At 52.8% G+C, this 22,597-nt stretch overlaps 3 protein-coding genes across 12 annotated transcripts in view; 2 read left to right on the plus strand and 1 right to left on the minus strand.

Annotated features, from left to right (window-relative positions):
* The window catches only part of SMPD4 (sphingomyelin phosphodiesterase 4), a 24,887-nt gene extending 17,664 nt beyond the window's left edge, over positions 1 to 7,223 (plus strand). For all 4 annotated transcript variants that reach the window (XM_080918659.1, XM_080918661.1, XM_080918660.1 and 1 more), the window contains 9 exons: positions 2,132 to 2,277; positions 2,865 to 2,955; positions 3,347 to 3,447; positions 3,981 to 4,144; positions 4,729 to 4,925; positions 5,224 to 5,457; positions 5,544 to 5,675; positions 5,782 to 5,910; positions 6,101 to 7,223. In XM_080918659.1, the coding sequence (XP_080774785.1) occupies positions 2,132 to 2,277; positions 2,865 to 2,955; positions 3,347 to 3,447; positions 3,981 to 4,144; positions 4,729 to 4,925; positions 5,224 to 5,457; positions 5,544 to 5,675; positions 5,782 to 5,910; positions 6,101 to 6,430 (1,524 nt within the window). In that variant the 3' untranslated portion in view covers positions 6,431 to 7,223. The remainder of the gene's footprint in view (positions 1 to 2,131; positions 2,278 to 2,864; positions 2,956 to 3,346; positions 3,448 to 3,980; positions 4,145 to 4,728; positions 4,926 to 5,223; positions 5,458 to 5,543; positions 5,676 to 5,781; positions 5,911 to 6,100) is intronic.
* A 2,933-nt stretch (positions 7,224 to 10,156) lies between these two features.
* On the plus strand, positions 10,157 to 14,277 carry CCDC74B (coiled-coil domain containing 74B; the record flags this gene model as incomplete). The annotated part of the gene is made up of 8 exons (XM_080918888.1): positions 10,157 to 10,415; positions 11,296 to 11,340; positions 11,710 to 11,769; positions 12,435 to 12,585; positions 13,408 to 13,591; positions 13,673 to 13,752; positions 13,827 to 13,883; positions 14,034 to 14,277. The coding sequence occupies 8 exons, from the start codon at positions 10,157 to 10,159 to the stop codon at positions 14,275 to 14,277; spliced, it is 1,080 nt and encodes a 359-aa protein (XP_080775014.1).
* Positions 14,278 to 14,960: 683 nt separating this feature from the next.
* The window catches only part of MED15 (mediator complex subunit 15), a 67,802-nt gene continuing 60,165 nt past the window's right edge, over positions 14,961 to 22,597 (minus strand). For 5 of the 7 annotated variants that reach the window (XM_080919574.1, XM_080919573.1, XM_080919572.1 and 2 more), the window contains 8 exons: positions 18,948 to 19,075; positions 18,714 to 18,841; positions 18,411 to 18,609; positions 17,465 to 17,531; positions 17,047 to 17,207; positions 16,794 to 16,960; positions 16,302 to 16,400; positions 14,961 to 15,867 (listed from right to left, as the gene is read on the minus strand). In XM_080919574.1, the coding sequence (XP_080775700.1) occupies positions 15,731 to 15,867; positions 16,302 to 16,400; positions 16,794 to 16,960; positions 17,047 to 17,207; positions 17,465 to 17,531; positions 18,411 to 18,609; positions 18,714 to 18,841; positions 18,948 to 19,075 (1,086 nt within the window). In that variant the 3' untranslated portion in view covers positions 14,961 to 15,730. Of the gene's footprint in view, positions 15,868 to 16,297; positions 16,401 to 16,793; positions 16,961 to 17,046; positions 17,208 to 17,464; positions 17,532 to 18,410; positions 18,610 to 18,713; positions 18,842 to 18,947; positions 19,076 to 22,597 lie in introns of all 7 variants that reach the window. The other 2 variants (XM_080919576.1, XM_080919571.1) reach the window with 2 other exon arrangements.

Consider the following 22,597-nt stretch of genomic DNA (forward strand, 5'->3'; position numbering starts at 1 on the left):
AATGAGAGCAAGTGCTGACCTTGTGGAGATTGCTGCCTGCTTGGGCAGAAATGACCAGTGTATGAACAGATTTGAGGTCAGTAGAGTATCATTCAGACCTCAGGTATTCGGGGGAGTGGAGTTAGAAATGGGGAAAGGTGCTCCCAAACAGGGCTGTGTCTAATTTACCCTGGGGAAGAATATATAACAGTTGACACTGAATCTGAACAAAGATGAGAAGATAGCGCTTGCTCACTGAGTGTTGCTGGAGTGGGATGATAAATGCTTCTCACAGGGAGAGCCTGGGGGAGAGCTCGCAATGACACAGCTTCCTAGGAAGACCCCACAGCAGGAGAGCTGTGAAGAGGACTGGGGAGGCTGGGCATAGTGGGAAGGTTTTGGGAGCACATTCTTATGTTACAAAGTGTAGGTGGCACTAGGGACATCAGTAGCATGTGAGTGCCCCCACTCAACACTCTAGGAGAGGGGAGGAGACGAGGAAGGTGGGCAGGGCTGGCCATCTAGAACGTCCATAAAAAGCTGGTAAGATGAAGCGTGCTTGCTGCTGGGGGAGTGGGGCTCCTGTGAAGGTGCCACTTGCTTTCTAAACTGAGGGCTGAGCTGATGGTACTGCTCAGGAGAGATGCTGTATGCAGAGAGGAGAGTATGAGTGGGCTATCCTGGCCTGACAGTCTTTAGTATTGATTAGTCTGTGTGATTATTGTGTGTTCTAATCCATTTCTATTAAGTGTCAGACTAGTCAGTTATAAAGACAAGTTTCCTGCTTTTGTTTTTTCTCAGTGCTGGTCCAGAGTCGGGGAGGGGTTGCACCTGATGATGGCTTTACTGCTGGGTGGTGTCATGGTGGGAGACCAAAGTAGATCTGCACTTGTGAGGGGTATAGCTCAGTGCCCCAGAGCGTGCAAACCCTACTCAAGGCCTGGGTTCAGTCCCCACAGGCCAGACTGGCTTTATAGCACTCACTCAGGAGATGACCCACTGATGATATAATGGGTATTCTGATCTTCATCATCAGGCCCCACCTCCTAATACTGCAGTGTGGGGTTGGGCTAGCGCTCATGTTCAGAAGGAGTAGGCTGTTACTGTGTTTTGTCTGTTCTTCCTTAGCAGCAGTGAAAATTCCCTTCAGGAAGAAGTTCCAATAAGCAGAAGAGAACAGCCCCTCCTTAGGTTTAGCTAGTGTGGTGCCACCTGGACCTTTTCTTCCCCTTTCTTTCTTATTGAGACAGTTTTATTATATAGCCTTGGTGACCCGCTATGTAGGTTGTGATGGCTTAGAACCCATGGTAGTCCCCCTGTCTCTGCCTGTGCTGGGATTGCAGGCATGTGACAGGGAGACCTGAGTAGATAGAGCCCTGTGGACTCATGGACCCATTACCAGCCTTAGCCCCACAAGTCATCATCAATACCCAACAGATGCAGGGGACAGGGATTCAATCCTGCCTCCAGGTGGCATCGCTACTCTGCCCCACAAGACATTCCTAGCACCACCTAGACACATGCTCAACAACCTGAGCCTGAGAGCCCATAAAAGGCTCCTTTTGGTTTAGAGATCTTGTGTGTTTTTGAATGAAATTTACCTCACAAGCTTGAGAATGCGCTTGTCCTGGGGATTTTAGGTCTACTGGTGGAAGTAACTCCCTGGCTTTCTCCAGTGTAGAGCCCTCAGCTGGCTGTGGCCAGGACAGGCAGCTGGGAGGGGTTGGGATTGTGGCTGGATTAGGAACTGGGGAGAAAAACACTTCTACTTGAGCAAGACTTGGTGAGCTTTCTGTACATGTTGGGAAGCAGACAGAGTTTAGGTGGGCTGGGAGCCTACTCTGTTCTCAGCCTCTGGCTCAGCAGGAGGCAGAGCCCTGAGGCCCAGCATAGGCTACAGTGTCTGCTGGTGCATGGCCAGATGTTGCCAAGGTGGGATATAAATTGCTCTTTGCTCTTGTCTGCTCTCACCAGCCCACCCAGGGCAGGCACAAGGCCACACGTTTCTGTGTATGAGCTGGTGTCAGTCAGATCTGGCAGCATGAGGTGACATGCCTGGCCTGGTGCTTATCTCCTGTGGGGCTTCAAAACCACTAGATAAGAGCAGAAGGTATGTGACCTCATCTGGCCTTGACCCCTACCTCCTTCCTAGGAGTCCTTCACGCCTACTGAAGAGCATGTGCTGGTGGTGCGCCTGCTGCTGAAGCACCTGCATGCCTTTGCCAACAGCCTCAAGCCAGATCAGGCTTCGCCGTCGGCACACTCCCACGCCACTAGTCCCCTGGAGGAGTTCAAACGGTGGGTGTAGGACGGTGAGGCTTCTGGGCCTCAGCTTCCCTTGTGCCCACTGTGACTGATCCTTGTTGGCCTGTTTGTTTTTTGGCTGCTTCTGCTTTGAGAACCTTCTCTCTTCAATCAGTGGGTCTCACTCTTCTTAATGCTGTGCGTGACCCTTTAATACATTCTTCGTGTTGTGATGACCCCCAACGATGGCCATTATATTGTTGCTACTTCACAACTGTAGTTTTGCTACTGTTGTGAACTGTAACATAAATATCTGATATAGAATCCCTTTGGGGGTCTCGACCCATAAGTTGAGAGCCACTGCTCTAGATGCTCCCTGTGCTGTCGAAGAGCCGGCTGAACAGCGCTTGCAGCCTTGGTGTTCCATCTTACCTCTTACTTTAGTCAGGAGGAGGGCTGGTGCCACTGACTTCAAAGGCAACGTATACTGTATTCTTGACCTTGTTGGTTTCTTCTGGAGAATCAGGCTAGAAACATCTTGTGTTTCCTACTGGCAGAACAGACTCCCTAGCCAGGGCTAGTCCCTGTGAACAGACACACTTCTAGGCAAGTGACCACTCGTGACTTTCTTATCCCCACAGGGCTGCAGTGCCTCGGTTTGTCCAGCAGAAGCTGTATGTCTTCCTGCAGCACTGTTTTGGTCACTGGCCTCTGGATGCATCCTTCAGAGCTGTAAGTACAAACACCTGCCCTTGCCCTCGCCCTCCTTTTGTCCTCTATGGCATGATGTTGGCAGCCTATGGGGTGGGCTGACAGGACAGGACAATCACAGACCTTAGAGATGAATTGAAGCCTCGGTTTGTCTCGTTCTGTTGGTCATACTCACTGGCATGAGGTAGTTAAGTTCCTATAGGGTGTTCTTGGGAGGATGCAGGAGGACTTGTTCACTCACTGGCATCTATACTGGTGTGAGGGAAAACCAGTCCAGAGCCCAGCATTGCATCAGCCCTTCAATTAGGGCACAGATCTTTTTAGCCAGGTCCAGGTCACCAATATCTGTACCCAAAAATCAAGTGCAGCAGCCTACAAGCACGGACTTTCAGGGCACATACGTTTGTCGTAGGTCTTGGAGATGTGGCTGAGCTATCTACAGCCATGGAGGTATGCCCCCGAGAAACAGGCTCAGGGCAGCGATTCCCAACCACGGTGTGTGTCGGAGAAGTGGTGAGTGTCCCCAGCCCGCCTGCCCCAGTGATGCCATTGCCCTCTAGAGCAGAAGCTGCCTAAGAGACAGGTGTTAGCTAGGCGTGTTGTGCTTCAGGTCTTGAGTACACAGTGACCGTGGACCCCCCATCTCCTTGTTTGGCCTATCCTGGCTCCATGGTCCCCTTAGAGCCCCCATTTTACCCGACCAGCACAGAGTAACTGCCATTTCCTCATTATCTTATGCTCCTGTGGAACTGGGGTCACTATGGCCTTTCCTGGGGTCCCAGGCTTGCCCCTCCCATCCCGTTCTTGCAGATTGTGCTGAGGTGTCCATTGCCCTCTTGAGAAAGGTCATATGTTTGAGGCTCACTCATACATACCAGAGGGCTGAAGTGTCCCCCTGTCTTATGTCTGTGACTCTCTAGTATGGCAGCAGAAGCTGGGGCATCAGGAAGGGTGTAGGGAGTAAGGACCAGTGTGGCCTTGCTTCCAACAAGAGTCTACACCATGGTCTTACTCCAGCTGGCCCCCATCTTGCTACCTGTCTGCAGGGCACCCTTCATTCAGGAAAACCTGCTGATGTACACCAAGCTGTTTGTGAGCTTCCTGAACCGTGCCCTACGCACAGACCTTGTCAGCCCCAAGAATGCACTCATGGTCTTCCGAGTGGCTAAGGTCTTTGCCCAGCCCAACCTGACTGAGATGATCCAGAAAGGTGAGTCTTCGGTCCTGGGCAGCTCCACTGAGTGAGCTCCACCTTAGCTGCTGAGAAGCGGAGAAGGAGCCTGGGACGCTGCACACCTCAAGGATGTTCTTTGTGGCTTGGAGACTTTGCACGTCAAAAGTGTAATAGAGTGCTTAGCGTGGCTAATGTCCCTTCCTAGTGCTGGCAGCCAGGCAATAGCTAGACTGAGCTCAAAGACATGGACATCAGAGCTCTAAGCTGTAGATCTCAGCTGCGGTTTTCCCACTGACTGCTGCACGGAGGCAGGCATTGGCCGCTGTCACTCTGCTAGCACAGAGTCTATTCTTGGCTACTGTTGCTGATGCTGAGGCTCCTGAGCATTAGAGCTGGGTCCTCGAGCTACCAACTCCCCGACATGGTACAAAGGTGCCCGCTAAGACAGTTCCCGGCCTGGAGTACCTGCGCCAGAATTCTGGGTATGTCCTGTGCAGGTCCCTCTGTGGGGGTGAAGAGCTCTCCCTCCCTTCCCTTGGAAGTTGAAAGCCTGGAGGTACAGCATTACCATGGCTCTTCAGAAGCCAGGCACCAGTTGCAGCGTGCATCTTGCCTTCTAGGTGAGCAGCTGTTCCTGGAGCCAGAGCTCATCATTCCCCACCGCCAGCATCGGCTCTTCACAGTCACCAGCAGCTTCCTGTCACCGTGGCCCCCTGTCGTGACAGATGCCTCATTCAAGGTGAAGAGCCATGTCTACAGCCTGGAGGGCCAAGACTGCAAATATACTCCCATGTTTGGTCCTGAAGTCCGAACCCTGGTGAGTGGCCAAAAGTCCACCTAATGTGGGGTCCCGGAAGCTGTGAGGACCAGCAGAGCCAAGGAAGGGGTTTTTAGTACAGAGAAGGGAGGAAGGCTGGGTACTGAGTGGATGCTCTAGTGTAATGGCTAGGTTTTTTTCTCATAATGAAGATTGTCTACCCAGTTAATCAAAAGATGTCCCTTTCCCCTCTGGGTGGGCACTTCTCCCAGAGCCAGTTCCTCAGGGCCGCTCTGCCTCAATGGCAGTGGCACCACCTCCTTTGGATGCTTGAGCAGTGCCTGTGCCTTTCTTGCAGGTCCTGCGCCTTGCTCAGCTCATCACACAGGCCAAACAGACCGCCAAGTCCATCTCCGATCAGTATGTGGAGAGCCCAGCTGGCCGCTCCTTCCTGTCATGGCTGGGCTTTGGCTCCACAGACACAAATAGCTGCTATCCAGCCAATGACCTAGATGAAATGGGTCAGGACAGCATCCGCAAGACAGACGAGTACCTAGAGAAGGCCCTGGAGTACCTGCGCCAGATATTCCGGGTATGTCCTGTGCAGGTCCCTCTGTGGGGGTGAGGAGCTCTCCCTCCCTTCCCTTGGAAGTTGAAAGCAGAGGCCTTTCTCTCCAGCTCAGCGAAGCCCAGCTGGCCCAGCTCGCGCTCTCCCTGGGGAACGCTCGGGATGAGAATGGGAAGCAGCAGCTCCCAGACTGCATTGTGGGGGAAGAAGGACTCATCCTTACACCCTTGGGCCGATACCAGGTAAGCCATCTCAGTCAGAAGGGGCCTATGATGTCACATGATCAGTCCGTGCTCTGGTCGTTTGCAAAGATATATTTCTGGAATTATCCCCACTGCTTGTTTCTAGATCATAAACGGTCTGCGGAGGTTCGAGATTGAGTACCAGGGGGACTTAGAGCTGCAGCCCATCCGCAGCTACGAAATCACTAGTCTGGTCCGCGCACTCTTCCGGCTGTCCTCTGCCATCAACCGCAGAGTAAGTGAGAAGCAGGGAAGCTGGGACGCCCCTAGACAGAGCTTGCGGGGCACTCCTGCCCTAGGCAGCATCTTCTCCTTCACAGCCCTGCTTGACCCTCCTGGACATGGGTGGGGAGTGAGCCCATGAGAGGCGCCCTGGAAGGGAAGGTGCTCTGCATTTCAGATGCTGAGCCCTGTTTGTTCTCCAGTGTGCAGGCCAAATGGCAGCTCTGTGCTCCCGGAATGACTTCCTTGGCAGTTTCTGCCGCTACCACCTCACTGAGCCGGCCTTGAGCAACAGACACCTGCTGAGCCCTGTGGGGCGGAGGCAGGCCACCCATCCTGCACGGGGCCCCAGGCTCAGCCTCCGCTTCCTGGGCAGTTACCGGACACTGCTCCTGCTCCTGATGGCCTTCTTTGTGGCTTCTCTCTTCTGCATTGGGCCCCTGCCTTGCTCCCTGCTCCTGATCCTAGGATATGTCCTCTATGCCACGGCCATGACACTGCTCACCGAGCGGGGGAAGCTGCACCAGCTCTGAGCAGACTGTGGCAGGTTGCTTAGAAGCCAAGAAAAGAGGGGTAGGTCATCTTGAGAGTTCTTGGGAGTGGTTTCCCTGCAATGGTGGAGTTACTCAAAAGAACATAGAGTTGGAAGGGAGAGTGATCCAGGCAGGCCTGACATGGGAGGGAAGTCCTAGAGGTTCATGAGCTGTTGTGTAAGACAGTCAGTACTGGCCATGGGTCCTCACCTTCAGTCCAAGGGCCCATAAGCAGCTGAGCTAGTATTCAAGGACTTTGTGACCGTTTCACGATCCTGCTGCACAGAGCTCAGGTTAGTTCTAGGCTCTGTGGGAGCTGATCCTGTGTAGGTCTCTCTGAGGTGGGCAGAACAGGTTGTGATATTTTCTATCCAGGGCATGAAATATCAGGGCAGCAGCTCAATATCCACTGCAGACTGAGCTTGTGGGTGGAGCTGGGTCCTGCCAAACTCTGTGGACACAAAACTCAACAGCATTGGTTTTGCTGTAAAACTAAGGAACTTACGGGAACATCACATCTGTAACAATACCTGTATGAGAAACACTTTCACATCAGAGCTAAGACACCAAAGGCCTTGAACTCACCCTGCAGGTGTTGCTGGCAACACCATCTCCACGGTGTTCTTAAACCAGCCCTTTGTTTTGGGTGTGTATAGCTGTTTTTAAAGAAAAAGAAAAAACCACCCTTTTTTCTTCAAGCTTATCACTGGGCTTTGTATTTCGATGTAATTTCAGAATACATCATGGGATCCATACATAACCAAAAGTCAGCCCAAAACACAGCTAAGTCTGAATAAACCATTCTTGCTTCGGAGATTGCTTGGGCTGAATCATTAACATATTCACCTGCCTGGGGTCCCGGGCTCTTGGGAACCATTCAGCAGGTTCCTGGATATGGCACCTCCTTGCCTTGAGATGCAGTTCTTTCTGCCTCAAGTCCTGTTTCCTCCCCGGGCATGTTGGATTCAACTACTGGATAAACAGGGCCAAGGCAGACTAACCCTGAGGTGGGGGGCAGGCCTTATGGTGCTCTGAGAACTGACCTCCCTGCTCAACACCTCAGAACTGGCTCCAATTCATCCTCATCAGCTTCCAGAAACTTTTTCTTTTTTTTAAAACCAATGTTATTTTTATTTTATATGAGTGAATGTTGCTTGTGTATGTCTGCTCATCCATCACATGAATGCGTTGCTGAGGGAGGCCAGAAGAGGGTGTCGTGGGTGCTGGAGACAAACCCCAGTCTTCTGTAGTGTCCTTAAGTAACTGCTGAACCATCTGTTCAGCCTCCAGAAACTTAAGAATTGTGGCAGATGGATCTGACCTATATATACTAGCCAGCTCAGACCAACATCTTCCTTGTGGTGGGGAGATGTCATTTGAGTGTACACTGTTGCCCGTTCCCCTGGTCAGAGCTGATGACTAGCCCTTATCAATAGCCCTATCAGTATTTCTCTTTTGTGTGGGGGGTAGAGATAGTTTCTCTGTGCAGCCTTGGCTGGCATCGAACTCAGATCTTCCTGCTGTGCTGCCCAAGTGCTGGGGTCAGAAGCCTGTGCCACCACTTTACCTGGCCTGTCAGTGTTTATGAGATGAATCTTCAGTTTCACACATGCATGCACATGCACACGTATTGGTCACATCTACCCCTCCTAATCCCCTGGAGTTTAATTTTTTAGATTGACTTATTGGGGGACGGGGACTTCAGTGCATGTGTGCCATGGTGTATGTACCCAGGTCAGAGCAGAAGCTGAAGGAGGTAGCTCTCTCCTACCATGTGGGTTTGAGGAATGGAACTAGGTTAGGCTTCAAAGCAAGTCTCACCTCCTGTTTCAGTTGTGAACTTGATTCACCTGGGAAAGGGACCTTTTCTTGATTGATGTAGGCAAGCCTAGCCCACTTGGGTGGTACCATCCCTAGGGAGGTGGGTCTGGGCTATATAAGAAAGGTATCAGAACGTGAGCTGAGGAGGAAGCCCAAGTGGTATTCTTTCTTTGGTTTCTGCTTCAGGCTCCTTCTTGGCTTCTATCCATGATAGATTATAGCTGTAAGCCAAAACCAACCCTCTGATGCCCATTTTACTTTGGTCATGGTGTTTATCACAGCAATAGAAAACAAAAGATGCTCAGCTAAGCCATCTCCCTGCTTTGGTTTATTTTTAGGATAAGATCTCACCTATGATGAAACTTTGTATCCTAGGCTGGGATTATAGGTATGAGTTTCAAGGATCAGTTTGAAATGGATCTTATTTGTTTGGAAGACAGGATTTCACTATGTAGCTCCAGCTGGCCTGGAACTCACTATGTAGATCATGCTTTTTGCAATGCAAAGGATGGACCTCTGGGGCATGTTAGGCAAGTGCCAAATACTGATCCATCAGGAAGTGACTTTTGTATAGCTTTCTCTTAGACACGTAGTTTCCAAAGCAGGCGTGGTGGTGCATTCCATTAATCTCGGGATTCAGAAGGAAGCAGAGGCAGATCTCTTGAGTTTGAAGCCAGCTTGGCCTATGTAGCTAAACTATGTCTCAAATAAATAAATAAATAAATAAATAAATAAATAAATAAATAAATAAATCTGCCATGTCATAAATTAAGTAAATGGTCTACTTTTCAAGTGGATAAGAGATGAGCCAGCCAATTAAGAGAGCTTCCTGCTCTTCCAGAGAACCTGAATTTGGTTCCCAGTACACACCTAAGGCTGCTCACAACTGCCTGTAACTTCAGCTCCAGGACTCAATGACCACACATGCACACCTGCAGTATACACTCATACAGGTACACATAAATGAAAATACTAAAACCCAGCAAGCCAGTACTTTCTTGTTTTAGATCCTGCTGGTTGGGTTCTCCAAGCAAGCACTTCCTTCTTTTGTTTTCTTGAAGATAAGTTTTCACTATATAGCTCTGTTCTGGAACTCCCTAGAACTGGCTGTAGGTCAGGCTGACCTTGAACTCCTAAAGATCCACCTGACTCTCAAGTGCTGGTATTAAAGAAGTGTGCTGGCCGGTTGCTGTTGGTGTGGATGTGTGTTCAGGCAGCTCCCTCCCTCCTTTCTGTTTATACCCACAAAGATTCTGTGAGTGTTGGAAGATTTTTTTTGAAATTATTACTATGTATCCAAAAAGTGAACTGTTAAAATAAAAGACTAATGCCCACTTTAAAAGCCAGTGTTTTGGCCCACATCCATACATCTATAATCCTGGTTTACACATTGAATTTCAAACTAGTTTGTACCACAGAGACCCTGGTTCAAAAGTACAAGCAGGGTTAGGGTGATAGCTCAGAAGGTATAATGGTTTCTGCTCAAGCAGGACCAGAATTCGGGTCCCTAGCACCCACATGAGAAATAGGGAAGGCGCACACCCCAGGAATCCTAGCTCTGGGAGGCAGGGAGATGGGAAGATCCTGGGGCTCACCGGACAGCCCAGCTAGCTACAAGATGAGACCTCTTCTCAAAGGCTATGAAGTGGGGGAGTGAGACCCGACGTCGGGCGGTGGTCTCCACACGAACACGCACGGGGACGCACGTACAGCACACTAAGCACTGTAATAAGACCGACCGTCCCGACAGGTTCAAGGGTCAGGTGGCTTGTTTTGTGCCGAACGCGGCCGCAGGCCCCGCCCCGCGGCGCGCCCCACCCACCCCGCCTTCTCCAGCGTGCCCGTTCCCACGGCGACCGGGTGCCAGGCTCCAGCAGCCAGTACAGAGCGGCGGCCGACGCCTTCATGAGCGGGGCCGGGCTGGCGGCCGGGGCGCGGCCCCTCAGCTCCGCGGCCCCAGGCTCCCGGGGTGCGGCCCGCCTACGCCCGCGCCCTCTCGCCGGCCTGCAGCACGCGGGGACGCAGCCGCCTCCGCTCGGGCTCAGCGAGGCACAGAAGCGGATCCTGGACCTGGAAAAGAGCCTGCAGTTCCTACAGCAGCAGCACTCGGAGACGCTAGTCAAACTCCACGAGGAGATCGAGCACCTGAAGCGGGAGAACAAGGGTGAGCCTCTGGGTGCTGGCCCAGCATTTGACTTGAAGTTCATAGCCATCGACTCTGAACAGTCTCCGGGTGCAGGGAAGGACGCGGGAGGCTTCTCTTCAGTAGGGCCGGCCAACAGGTTCAGCCCTCCTATGCCCACCAGCCCAGATGAACGCTGATCCCTTATGAGCACTCTATGATGTGCACTCTGTGCAGGGTAGGATGTGGTCCTGCTCGTTATTTAAAACCGTTGCTGAAGTTAAACAGCACAGCAAATTCCAGCAAATGGTCACTAAGCACATCCTGATTTTAGGCAGGGATTGCCAGGATGCTGCTCCACGCGGATCCCTTAAAGCCAGGGCACTCTTTATGCTCCCCAACCCCAAGGCTTGCCCTACTTAGAACTTCAGGCCACCCGGTGACAGAACTGTGCTCTTCACTTTGTTTACATCTCAGGTAGAGTTCTTCCTCTGCTTCCTCCCACTCTGCACCTGTGCCTCAGTTTCTCCCACTTTCTGGTGCTGTCTTTACCTAGACTGCCAATGAATCTCTCACTGGGCATCTTATTACATTAGGACTCTGTTTGCTTGAGGCACACCCCATGTCTGACTGACCAGCCCCATGTCACACCCCACTTACCATTGCCAGGGGCTCCTGGAAGGCTAGCCATCCTGGTCTCACTTCAGCAGCCCTGACGCCCTGCCCCCTGCCTGGCCTAGTGGATGGGCACCTTGCAGGTGTTGGGGATGACAGGGATCAGCTAGAGGCATTTCTGGTCTGAGATGCCTGAGGTAAAGGTGTGGTGGAAAAAGCTGGTGGGACCCATGGGAGAGCAGGCCACACTTGCGCTCTGAGTGGCTGTAGAGTTTAAGTGTGATAAGGAGTATTTGCTTGCTTTCAGATCTCCACTACAAGCTAATCATGAATGAGAAGCCTCAGAAAAAAGGTAGGATCAGGTGCTTTGCAGGGAGTTACTACTCGTGCATATCTGGCAGCACAGAGCCCCGAAAGCTGACCCAGAAGAGACCAGTTCTGGGCACTTGGACAGGTGGCACTTTCCCCAACCACAGCTGGCCTGCTTGCTCTCAACACCAAAGGCTTGAGGTCTGCACAGTGGGGACAGTGAGGAGACTGCACAACTCCTGAGATAAAGTGGCCTGGGCAGGTTCCCCAGCCCTGTACCACTGATTCCTTACACTTGAGTGAAGTGTTTCTTCGCGCACTCCCTGTGTGGAACACAGCCCTGCTTGAGCACAAAGGGTCAGGTAGCAGGCAGAAGTGGGTTCTCAGGCTAAGACCTGCATCTTCCCCACAGGAAGCATCTCCACATGGAGCCTTCACTCTGGCAAGTCCGCCTCCAATTCCACAACATCCGGTGAGCCAGGGTCCAGGCTGGGCAGTTAGTGGGAGGTGTTGCCTATAGTGGAAAACCTTCTTTTGCAAAGGGGGTGGCCCTGATATCCTATGTACAGAAGCCACCAAGAAGGAGACTGGGCCAGGAGTCCTTGAGGGGATGCTCTACAAGCAAGACAAGGCCTGGCTGTCAGTGTAGCGCAGCCAGATGGTGTAGCAGGCCCACCCAGGTAGGGTAGTGAGTGAGTTGTTGAGCGGTTAACAAAGGAACTCAAGTACCTTCCAAGTCTTCTCCCTATTTTCTCCCGGGATTAGGGTATGTGCTCCACTGAAGGCCCCCACACCCTACCCATGACATCTTAGGGACAGAGCCTCTTCTCCCATTCACCTCCTATGGAAGGCTACACAATTTCCCTTGCAGCAGCCCCAGTTGACCAGCAAGTCTTGGAAAGTAAACACATGCAGGCCAGATGCCAGGCCCCTATAGTTTGTTCTATCCAAAATGGAAGGCAGCAGCCCCCCCAGGGACTTCGGTCTACCCTTTATTCTCTGCAGCCCTCCTCAGTGTTGAGTACAGCAGAGGAACTGATGCCGGGTCAGGGCTTCCTGGGTACATTGGTTGATCCTAGGGAATGGGTCTGCGGCTCCCAAGGCCTTTAGTGAAAGCCCTGTTGGTGTGCCCTGCAGCCAACTCTCAAGGCAAGACCAGGCCCCAGCACAGCTCCTTCAAGAAACAAGAGCTGAAGTCTGACGACCTGGAAGAGCAGTCACTCAGCAGTGCTGCCCTGTCCCACAGCAACAAGCTGGACAGAGTCCCTGGGGCTCAGGGACAGGCCAAGTAAGGCCTGCTTGCATCTGAGGACCAGGCCTGCACCCCAAGGGCCCCAAGCTTACCCTTAATAGGTTTCCACCCTGGGGCCAGCAAGCTAGGCTGTTTCCATCTTGATGGACCCGAGTCCATGATGAAAGTGGGGTTCAGGGAGCTGCCAGGTTGCTGTCTACGCTGGGACTTTGCTCTCTCCTGGGGTCCTACAGAGACTCCTGGCTAACCTCACCTACAGGGGACCAGTAGAAACCCCTAAATTACTGTTTTCTTAGAGAAGAGACCAAGAGACAAAGTGACTTGGTCTTCTATATTTGCTTGGGAGAGGGTTGGAGAGGTGACCAGGGTCTGAGGATGCAGTCCTGGCCTGGAGGTTACTCTTTAGGCTTTTAGCCTCAGCAAGTCACCTGCCTCTACCTCCGGAGTGTGTACCACCACACCTGTCTTTAAGAACAAAAACCAAGAACACAGCTGAATTCCTGGGCTGGCCTATGTCTGATCAATCTGTCTTTGGGAGGCATGGGTTAGAAGTACAGAGCAGGGCCAAGCTCTTGGCAATCTGGTTTCTCGGTAGTACAACCAAGACAGGTTCGAACTCTGCAGCCCAGTTTCAGGACCTACTCTGGGCAAGAAACAAGCTGGATGGGGTTGCCTGGCAGGTAGCTGGTACTTCAACATAGGGGCGAAGAGACAGACCGAGGTCACAGCAGGCTCCAGAGCACCCTGGCTATGGGCAAGGGAAACAGGCATGGGTGCTGCCCCAGGGAGGTGGTGGGTGGGTGGGTGGGTGGCTAGACCACTCCCACAGGTCACCTCTGGGCCGCTGTAATGTTTCAGAGACGAGGATGCAGAGGCCTCTAATTCAGGGGCCACGTTGGTGGGGGGCAGCCATGGCCGGCAAGGGACAGGAATAGCCCCCATAATGAGCCTGCCCCTGCACCTGCGCAAGCCTACCACAGTGCAGCAGTGTGAGGTGGTCATCCGTCAGCTGTGGAACGCCAACCTCCTGCAGGCCCAGGAGGTGAGGTCCTGGGCAGGCACATGACCCTGAATGCCAGTGGCACAGCACACTATACCCACCACACCTCTCCCTGCCTTTCAGCTACAACACCTCAAGTCACTCCTGGAAGGGAACCAAAGGCCCAAAGCTGCAGCTGAGGAGGCTGGGCTGGGCTCTCCAAAGTGAGTGCCTTGTACCCGGCGCCCTCCCTGAGCCCAGAGGGGGTGTGGGCCTCACAGCTAACTTCCTTTCTCAGGGACCAGGACTCCATGCAGTTTCCCAAGGTCACCTCCAAGAGCCTTAGTAAAAAGTGGTGAGTCCCAGGCACGGGGAGTGGGTGCCCCCACAGCTTGGTGCTTCAGGGGACAGGAGGAGAGGGTGTCCAGAGGAAAAGCCAGGGAGGCCCTGCTCCCAGCCCAGCCCTCGAGGCAGCTGGTAGACACTATCTTGTCCTCCACCCTAGCCTAATTCTGAGCCCAATGCCTGCTGCAGAGCGCGGCATCCTGCCTGCGTTGAAACAGAGCTTGAAGAACAACTTTGCGGAGCGGCAGAAAAGGCTGCAGGTAGTGCAGAGCCGACGCCTGCACCGCTCTGTGCTGCTGAGCCGGCGCCCTGGAGCCCGGCCATCTTCCCTCGATAGTGGCTCGCATCAACCCTATTTTGCAACCACACGCAATTCCAAGACAGACAGAACCCATGACAGATAAAAACCATTTGCTCTCAGAAATGAGGAGACTGTATTTTCTCTATTTTACTATTCCTGCATTTATGCAAAGGCACATAATAGAATGTTACTGAAAATAACAGTAGACTGAAAATAAAAAATTGTTTCTCCAAGTCCTAAGCTTCCTTCTTCACAGATATCAGATGTCTAAGCCAAGTGTCTCTGCTACTCTGGAAGTGCCCTATCTAGGCAGCCAAGGCTGGTGGATCAGCTATCCTAAATGGCATGCTGGGGCTAGCTGGCCGTGTTACTTGGCTGGCCTGAGGCTGCCTTCTATTGTGCACATGGGCACTAGTGGGAATAAGACGGTGTTGCCTGGACACCCAAGGCTACTGACAACAGTCATGCTGGATTCCTCAGCTTGAGACCTCACAGGATGACACAGGAGAGACCTGTCCTCCACAGCTGTGCACTCTACCCCAGGCCAGAGCTGTCACCTGGAAGTGGTCGGTTTGTGCCTGCTCCCCACAGCAGCACAGACTTGGCCACTCCCTCAGAAGAATCAGACCGGGGCCTGGTATGAATCAAGATAATGGCGTCAGAAAGTGGATGAAATCCAAGGTTTCCCAAGATGGACAGTGGGCTCAAACTCACAAAAGGGTAGATGCAGTAATCTCCTGGCAAACACAGGAATAATAAACTTTATTGTAAGAATCATATGACAGAGTAGTGCACATATAAAAACAGGAATTTATTTTCACCAGAGTGCTGCCCATTGCTGCCCAGTGTGGCAAGTGCCATCTGGCGCCTTCTGAAGGACACCCACACTCGTGGTGGTGGTACAGAGAGTAAGAGAATCTGGTGTTGAGGCTGGTGGGTCCCAAGAACAGTAACTGGCTAGCCACCGAGTCTCAGCACTGACGGACCCCTGCCCCAGGCACTCCTCTCGTGACTGAGGAGGTGGCAGAGAACCTGCAGATGCCTTACTGGCCTTTCTTCCAAACTGAAATCTGTGCCCTGGATTCAGACTTATTCCTGGGATGTGCCCACATGTCTTAGGCACAGCCTGAGCCCCAGTGTGCCTGGAGAACTGAGGGTTTCCTATGTCTTCCACATTCTCCAGATATGAGTACAATGGGTTGTAACACAGAGAAGCTTTGATGGGACCCTGAGTTCTCATGCTGCTGAGTGGACATGGAAGCCCAGAAAGGCTGTAGGAAGCATGGCTGTAGGAAGTGTGGGGCCTGACCTCTGGAAAAAAACAAACATACAATGGAAAACCTTGTGGGGACAGCCCCAGCCTCATGTAGCCAGCTCCACAGCTGCCTGGCCAATACTGCACAAGAATGGGGAAAGCTGGCAGGTCCCCAGGACAGAGGAAAAGCAGGAAAGCTCACCTAACCCGAGCCCCCGAGAAGCCAACACCTAGTAAAGTCTGGTAGGCGGTGTTAGTTCCTCAGCCGGAAGGGCTGCTGCAGTCCTTAAGTTCAAGTTTGCTAGGCGGCCGAGAGGCAGGCCTGGTGGATGCTCTGGGCCCAGGTGTTGAGCAGGGCTGTGACCGAGTGCTTGTCGGGGAGCTGCAGCAGCCTGGAGGTCATGCACCGGTGCACTGACTGCAGGAAGGGGTTGGCATCTGCAACACAGCAGCAGCTATGAGTGCTGAGCCTGCCAAGGCAGCAGCCACCCGGGCTTGGAGCACTTCTGGAAGGCACCACTGCTGAGTCTCCTGCAGCCACAGTGGTGGCTCTTCCCATCACACTTTCAGTTAAGAGCTGGGATGTTTATGGGATCTGGAGCCCCAGATGGTCCCTGCTAAGTGCCAACAACTCAGGTACTGTTCCCACCCAAAAGGCTCTACCACACAGACCTACGTGAGCTCCTGCTGGTGGCCTAGGGACACTCTGTAGAGCTTCAAAGTAATGTCATGAACTTAACTGCTCTCCCCCACTTGGCAGGTGCCCTGGAGCAGTTGTAGGCAAAGGGCAGAGGACACAGTGGCCCTTCTATCTGTTCAGCCTATTCGGTCCATTGGGTTGTCCCTGGACGGCTCCTTTAAGGCTCACCTACCATATTGCCACTGACGGTTGATCCACATCGGGCTCTGGGCAGGGTAGTCAGCAGGCACACTGAGCTCCAGTGGTGGCACACTAGGGAGGTCCTTGTCATCTGTGACACAAACTGCTCATGTGATCTGGCTGACAGGCTGGCAAGCACCAACAGAACCCTGCCCACCTCACCCCTGCTCCTGCAAAGCTCTCTACACTTTACAGGGTTCCGATGAGGCTTGCTACAGACCTAGAGGCCTCCAAAGGCAGGAAACACTTTGTGCAGATAGGATACTGCCAATGGTCGCCCCAGGACCACAGCTACTTTTGTGGAGAAAGATAAAGAAAGGCATCAGGTCGGGAAATGGAGGCTCTGGGGAGCTGAGGGAGGGATGCCCGGAGGACTGGAAAGTGAGGCAGAGCAGCAGTGAACAGCCCTGTGCGCACAGGACGAGCTCTGAGTGCTCAGACCCTGGTAACCCCCACCCCACCCCCACCAGCCCTGGCCACTCACCCAGCTTGCAGATCAGGTGGACAGTACCATTGTTGCTGCAGTGAGATGGGTCCAAGTTCACCAGGAACTTGGGGTCCAGCCTTGCCACTTCACCCTGCAGCACACTGGGTATGCTCTGCCGCTCATCCTCATCAAACCTGCGCTTCCGGGAACACACCACTGGGGACCTAGAGGAAGAGACCTGCGTGATTAGGCAGATGTCACAGAGCCTCTGGGCTGCTGCTTATCTCTAGGCCCCCCTGAGTGTACATACACGATAGGTGGGCCATGGATGGCCGTCATGGCTGGCACAAATGTGCGGTACAGGGAATGGTTGAAGACAGGTGAACGGATGTTGGCCAGGACTGCGTCTAGGAGTGGTTGGCACAGGTCCTGCTGTTTGGTTGGAAGAACTGGGGGTGGTGGGGGTGTGGGCTAGAGACAAAATAGAACGGGTCAGTGGTGTGGGCTCGAGGCCTCACCCACCTCAGGGTCCTCCTCAGCACTCAGGCTCTGAGCTTCACCTGCAGCCTCCACCCCAACAGTGCACACAATGGACCCCCAGCCTGGCAGTCTCACTCCCATTCTAGTGCTCCCCCTCTCCACACTCCCCTCCTCTGCCAGCTCCTGTCTTTAGCAGTCCTGACCACAAAGTCTCCTTCCAGCAGGGTGTGTCTCTGGCCTCCACTCACCACTGCCATGTCATTCTTGAGCTTCTCCAGAGCAATCTCACACTTCTGCAGGGTCTTCAGGGGACACCTAAAGGGAGGGCACAGAGCTGACATTCTGCTGGAGGGATAGGGTAAGTAACTCTTGTTCCGACCACCATCCTGGTAGCTTCTTGGGCCTCAGCCACTGGAAACCGTGACAAGAATCCCAGCTAGCCCACCAGCTTCTTCCAGAACAGACCCAGCAGGCCTCGTTTTTACCAGGACCAGCTCTTGCTACATCTTGGCCCTGTGCCTCTAAGGACCTAACCTAAGAGGGCCTGGAAGACTGAGGAGCTGTAGCAGGCCCCATTCGGCAGCAACTGCTAGATATCTGGGAGGATTTTCTGGGAGGAAAGCAGAGCCTAAGGTGTGCTGAGCTGGAACACTTGGCAGGTGTGGGGACTCATCCATGTACAGCTCTGAACACTGGTGACAGCTGGTGGGAAGGAGCCGGCAGCCTGACAGCCAACTGTCATCCATGAGCTTCTCAGGGCTCCATTCGCATTCATCTGTACAACTAGTGCACACAGCTACAGCAGGGCCGAGAGCCCGTGTGGGGAGTGAGACAAAGCCGTCTGCCAAAGGCCACTGGGCAGTTAGGAAGAGTCCATGGCAGACTCAGCTAACCTGTCCTGTCTAGCCAAAGGGAGGGGACACTACAAGCCAGCACCTAGCATTGTGACCCATGAGCCAGGCTATGCCAGTCAAGGTAAAAGTGTGAGGACCACACATCCTTGAACAGAGTTGAAAGGTCAGGTAGGGATGAAGTTTCTGTGCACACCTTTCTTGTAAAGTCACCTGAGCCTCAGGCGTGGTCACAGAGAGCTGCTGGACCTTTTCTTAGGCCCGCACTGTCACCAAGTCTTGGGGACCCTCTGTGAGCTGTGGAAAAACACAGCCCTGCCCATGGCCCCGGGCCAGCGCTCACCGCTTAGAGGGATCAGTGAGAATGTCCAGCAGGCTCTTCATCTTACTTAAGTCCTTTTTTCTGTCTTCGTTCTTGTCGATCTTGTTGATCATGCGGCGCAGGGGCTCGATGTACTTGGACAGTTGCTTCAGCTTGTCCAGGTACTGCTGCTCCTCAGCCTGGCTGGAGCCCGCTGGGCTCATGACAGAGCCGGGGTTCACTACGGGGACAGGGTAGGGAGTCACAGGACGTCTGAAAGTTCCACACAATCTGAGCCCTTGGAAGGGGGACAAGATTTAGGCACCCAGCCCAGGCCCAACTTACCAGGGGTGTTCAAAGGTCCAGGGGAAGGGACGCTGAAGTTCTGTGGGGTGCGTGCTGTCACTGGGCTCTGAGAAGGCTGTGGTGAGGGGCTAGGCAGGAAGCTGCTGGGGGATGGGGCAGGGCCCGAGCTGCAGCCAAGAGAATAAAAGCAAGTATTAGCCCAGAACACAGTGTCAGCCCTGAGGCTAAACAGGGTTAAGGAGGCTGGGGAAAGCATGCATCCCAGCTGCCTACCTGACATTAGAGTTGGGCTGTGAGCCAGGTTGTGGGGATGGCTGTGGGGGAGGGGGCATCGACTGTGGGGTCTGCACCTGCTGGCCCGGTGATGGTGAGGACAGCATGGTGAGGCTGCTTTGGCTGACCTGGAAGCAGAGAGACTTAGCCAGTCTTTTACACACACCCTGAACAAACTCCTCACTGCTCTGACCTCCCATCTTATCTACCTTTATTCTCTTTACCCAGGCGCAAGCCTCAGCTCTGGGTACACACAACTCATGGTATCCAAGGGGCCAGAAGAAAGGCCAGGGCAGCCTGGCTCTTTGGTGGGCCACAAGGATTTCCGGTTTCTGGGCTGGTAATGGTCTGCTTCTCAATCACTGTGTAAGGAGGGAGCCTTGGAAGGCCCTGTGTTCTGTCGTAGTCTGCCTAAGCTAGGGACCTCTTCTCCGAGGGTCAGTAAATACCTTTCTCTGCTAGCCCAGAAGACAGTCTCCTCTATGCCTTCATGAGTCTCTCAGTATGACTCCAGCCCCAGGCTGACGGCACCAAGGACAAGGCCTTGGCCAATGTGGCTGTGGCATGTGCAGACGCTGCTGCCTCACCTGATCTTAACTGGGGTGAGTGGTGCTGCACTGACTCACAGCACTGCATCTAGTCTGACAAGGACCCCTGGGCTCAGAGCACCTACAGGGACAGGGCTGCCTGCACTGCTACCAGCAACAGCTGCACTGACTTCCTGTAAGAACCCCAAGGACTGACACCATAGAGCCAGGCAGATGGGGTATGCGCCCACCTTTCATCAAAGAAGGGTACGACTGCAGTTCTAGATGGAGAGCACAGCTGCCTGTTGGGCTCTTGCCATCCTGGGGCACCCTAGAGGCCATGCCAACTCCAAAGGTCCCCCAGTAGACGAGGTAGCCTCCTTTCTACCCCAGTCAATCACTGTGTACCAAGCGACCCCTTCAACCTGCCTTTCATGGCTCAGTAACCAGTCAGTTCTGTAGAGCAAGTAATCAGGAGCCTCTCCTAGGGTACCAGCGCTGGTGCCATGGGGTGGGGGCACCTTCACATCTTCCCGTCTGAGTAGGTTCTTAGCTTCTCAAATTGGGAACAGACACAGACCCAACAAAGAAAACAAGTGCACTCCTCACCTGCTCAGCCCCACACTGGCCAGACCATTCAGAAATATGGACTAAGCTCACAGACCCCACCTGGAACAGCTCAGCACAAATTCTAGCTCCAGAGGACCCAGTGCCACCTTCTGGTTTCTGTAGGCATTTCCCTTGGGTGTACATCCCTCACTCCACACACATATATACACATAATTAAAATATTTTAAATAAAAAGATGGCTCGGACAAGGTCATAATCTGCCTGTGGGGTGGTCACCCTGACTGAAGGAGCTCAGGAAGGGCTAGATAAGCATGTGCAGGTCTCTCCTATTCACACCAGCACACGTTTGCTGCTGAGATGCACCATGAACCAAGGATATCAGGGCAGGCACATGTTCGTCACATAAAATAGAAAACCTGCTTGGAATCAACCTGTGTCCTGAAGTCCCAGGACCATACAGTTCCATGCAGACAACAGATGGTACCAACCAAGGCGGGCTAAGCCCTGACCTGTTGGCCAGGTCTTCCTTACAGTGAGTTCTTGCCCCTTATATGTTCCGAAGAGGCCCTGGAACCCCTTCTCTTTCTCTGTTCCAAATGCCTACCTGTACCTGATACTGGTTGCAGAAGCTGTTCCTAGCAGCTGTTCCTTGTCTATAGTTTAAGGCTCAACCCTAGTACATGAGGCACCCAGAGGGCCGCAGGGATGAACAGGGGCCATACAGTAGGAAGAAATCTCACAGTTCATGTTCCTCTTTAACACCCATACTTGGGCACAGGACACGGGCTCTGATACCATCTGCCCTTGTTGAGGACACAGTAGAGATCAAAGCAGCTGTCCAAGAAATGCCACATTGGTCTTAGACACAGAAGAGCAATAATCAGTGGAATGTGAGAGAAAGAGAAGCCTGGAATATAGGAAACATCCCAGGACCCAGGCAAGGGTCATGCTGTTGGGGACAAGAGGATCTCTCCCATATTGGGAAGCCTGGACTCCACTGTCATGATTCTCTTCCCCTAACATAGTCTAGAAACTTCTTTTCCAAGGCCTCTGGAGTCCAGAGTGCACACAGTCTATTTATACACAAGGCCCATCGAGACCCATCTTAAACAGCATGTGACCCAGCAAACCTCACCAGCACTCCACTAGGTCTGGGGCTTCCAGAAGACCCATATATATGAGTCTGCCTGGGTTCTTTGGCTACCCCAGGACAGGTCAGCTGGCATGCCCTATAAGATGGGGACATTGGAATGCCAGGTCCTAGAAGAACTTTCTAGGAGTCAGTGCCAGGTTGCTCAAGTCCTAGTTACCGCAGATACCCCTGGTACAAAGAAGCAGCCCAAAGACTACCTCTACACAGTAACCAAGCAAGAGCAAGGGTGTGAGGAAGAAAGAGGGGTGGTGTTGTTGGCTCCTGGAGCTTCCCCTGTTGAGGAAGGAAACTCTTACAGGGAGGCTGTGCTCTCTCAGGTTACATCCTATGGCCCAGGCATGGGCACATCACAGCTGCTATCAAATGCCATAGTGGTTCACTTCAGGGGAAGAACTTCTGATAGACCCCTTGTGTCTTAGTCAGGATTTCTATTCCTGCACAAACATCATGACTAAGAAGCAAAGTGGAGAGAAAAGGGTTTATTCAGCTGCTGCTCCTCATCAAAGGAAGTCAGGACTGGAACTCAAGCAGGAGCTGATACAGAGGCCATGGAGGGATGTTACTTACTGGCTTGCTCAGCTTGCTTTCTTATAGAACCCAGGACTACCAACCTGGAGATGGCACCACCTACAATGGGCAGGGCCCTCCCCCTTTGACAGCTGGATCTCATGGAGGCATTTCCTCAGCAGGCTCCTTCCTCTGTGATGGCTCTGTCAGTAACTCCAGCCAGTACAACTGAGCCATTACCATCTCGGCACACAATCACATCAATATTAAGCCTCAACCCTTTTTTTTTTCATGGATAAACTTTTGAATCAACAAAACTCCACCAACCAACATGAAAACAGGCCGACTAAGATCATAAGAGAACCCAAAAGCACTTCATACGCCCATCTCTGAAGAGCAGAGCCCCTGCTGTTCTCACACCCCTCTTCTGTGTACTATGTACAGCACAGTTTCCTCGGATGAACGCGTCTCTGTACTTATTCTTCAGCTGCCCGTTTACTTACTCCTCCGTCTGCTCCAGTGCTATGTTCATGTAGCCAGGCAGGCCAGGACCCCTCGATAATCCACACTGAATTTAACTTCACCACAACTGGCCGCCTGATGATCTGCTTTAAGAAGTCACTAGGAGTTTGCTTCAGTAGACTGTTTTTTAACAATCTTGGGAGGCAGGAAACCTGAGTTCTAACTTCCTCTGCTACTTTATTAGCTGCGCAGCTTGGGTAACTCATCACCATTTCACCTGTCATGGCCCCAGGCTCATCTTGCAGCCAGATTCGGAGTCCTCACAGGCCAGGCCTCCTTGGATGCATGCGCCGAAACAACCCTTACTTTCTTATTCATCCCCAAGATCTAAATAACTTTAAAAGTCCCACAGACTTTACAAATTCTTACAT

Source organism: Micromys minutus, assembly GCF_963924665.1.
Source record: "Micromys minutus genome assembly, chromosome: 7".
NCBI lineage: Eukaryota > Metazoa > Chordata > Mammalia > Rodentia > Muridae > Micromys > Micromys minutus.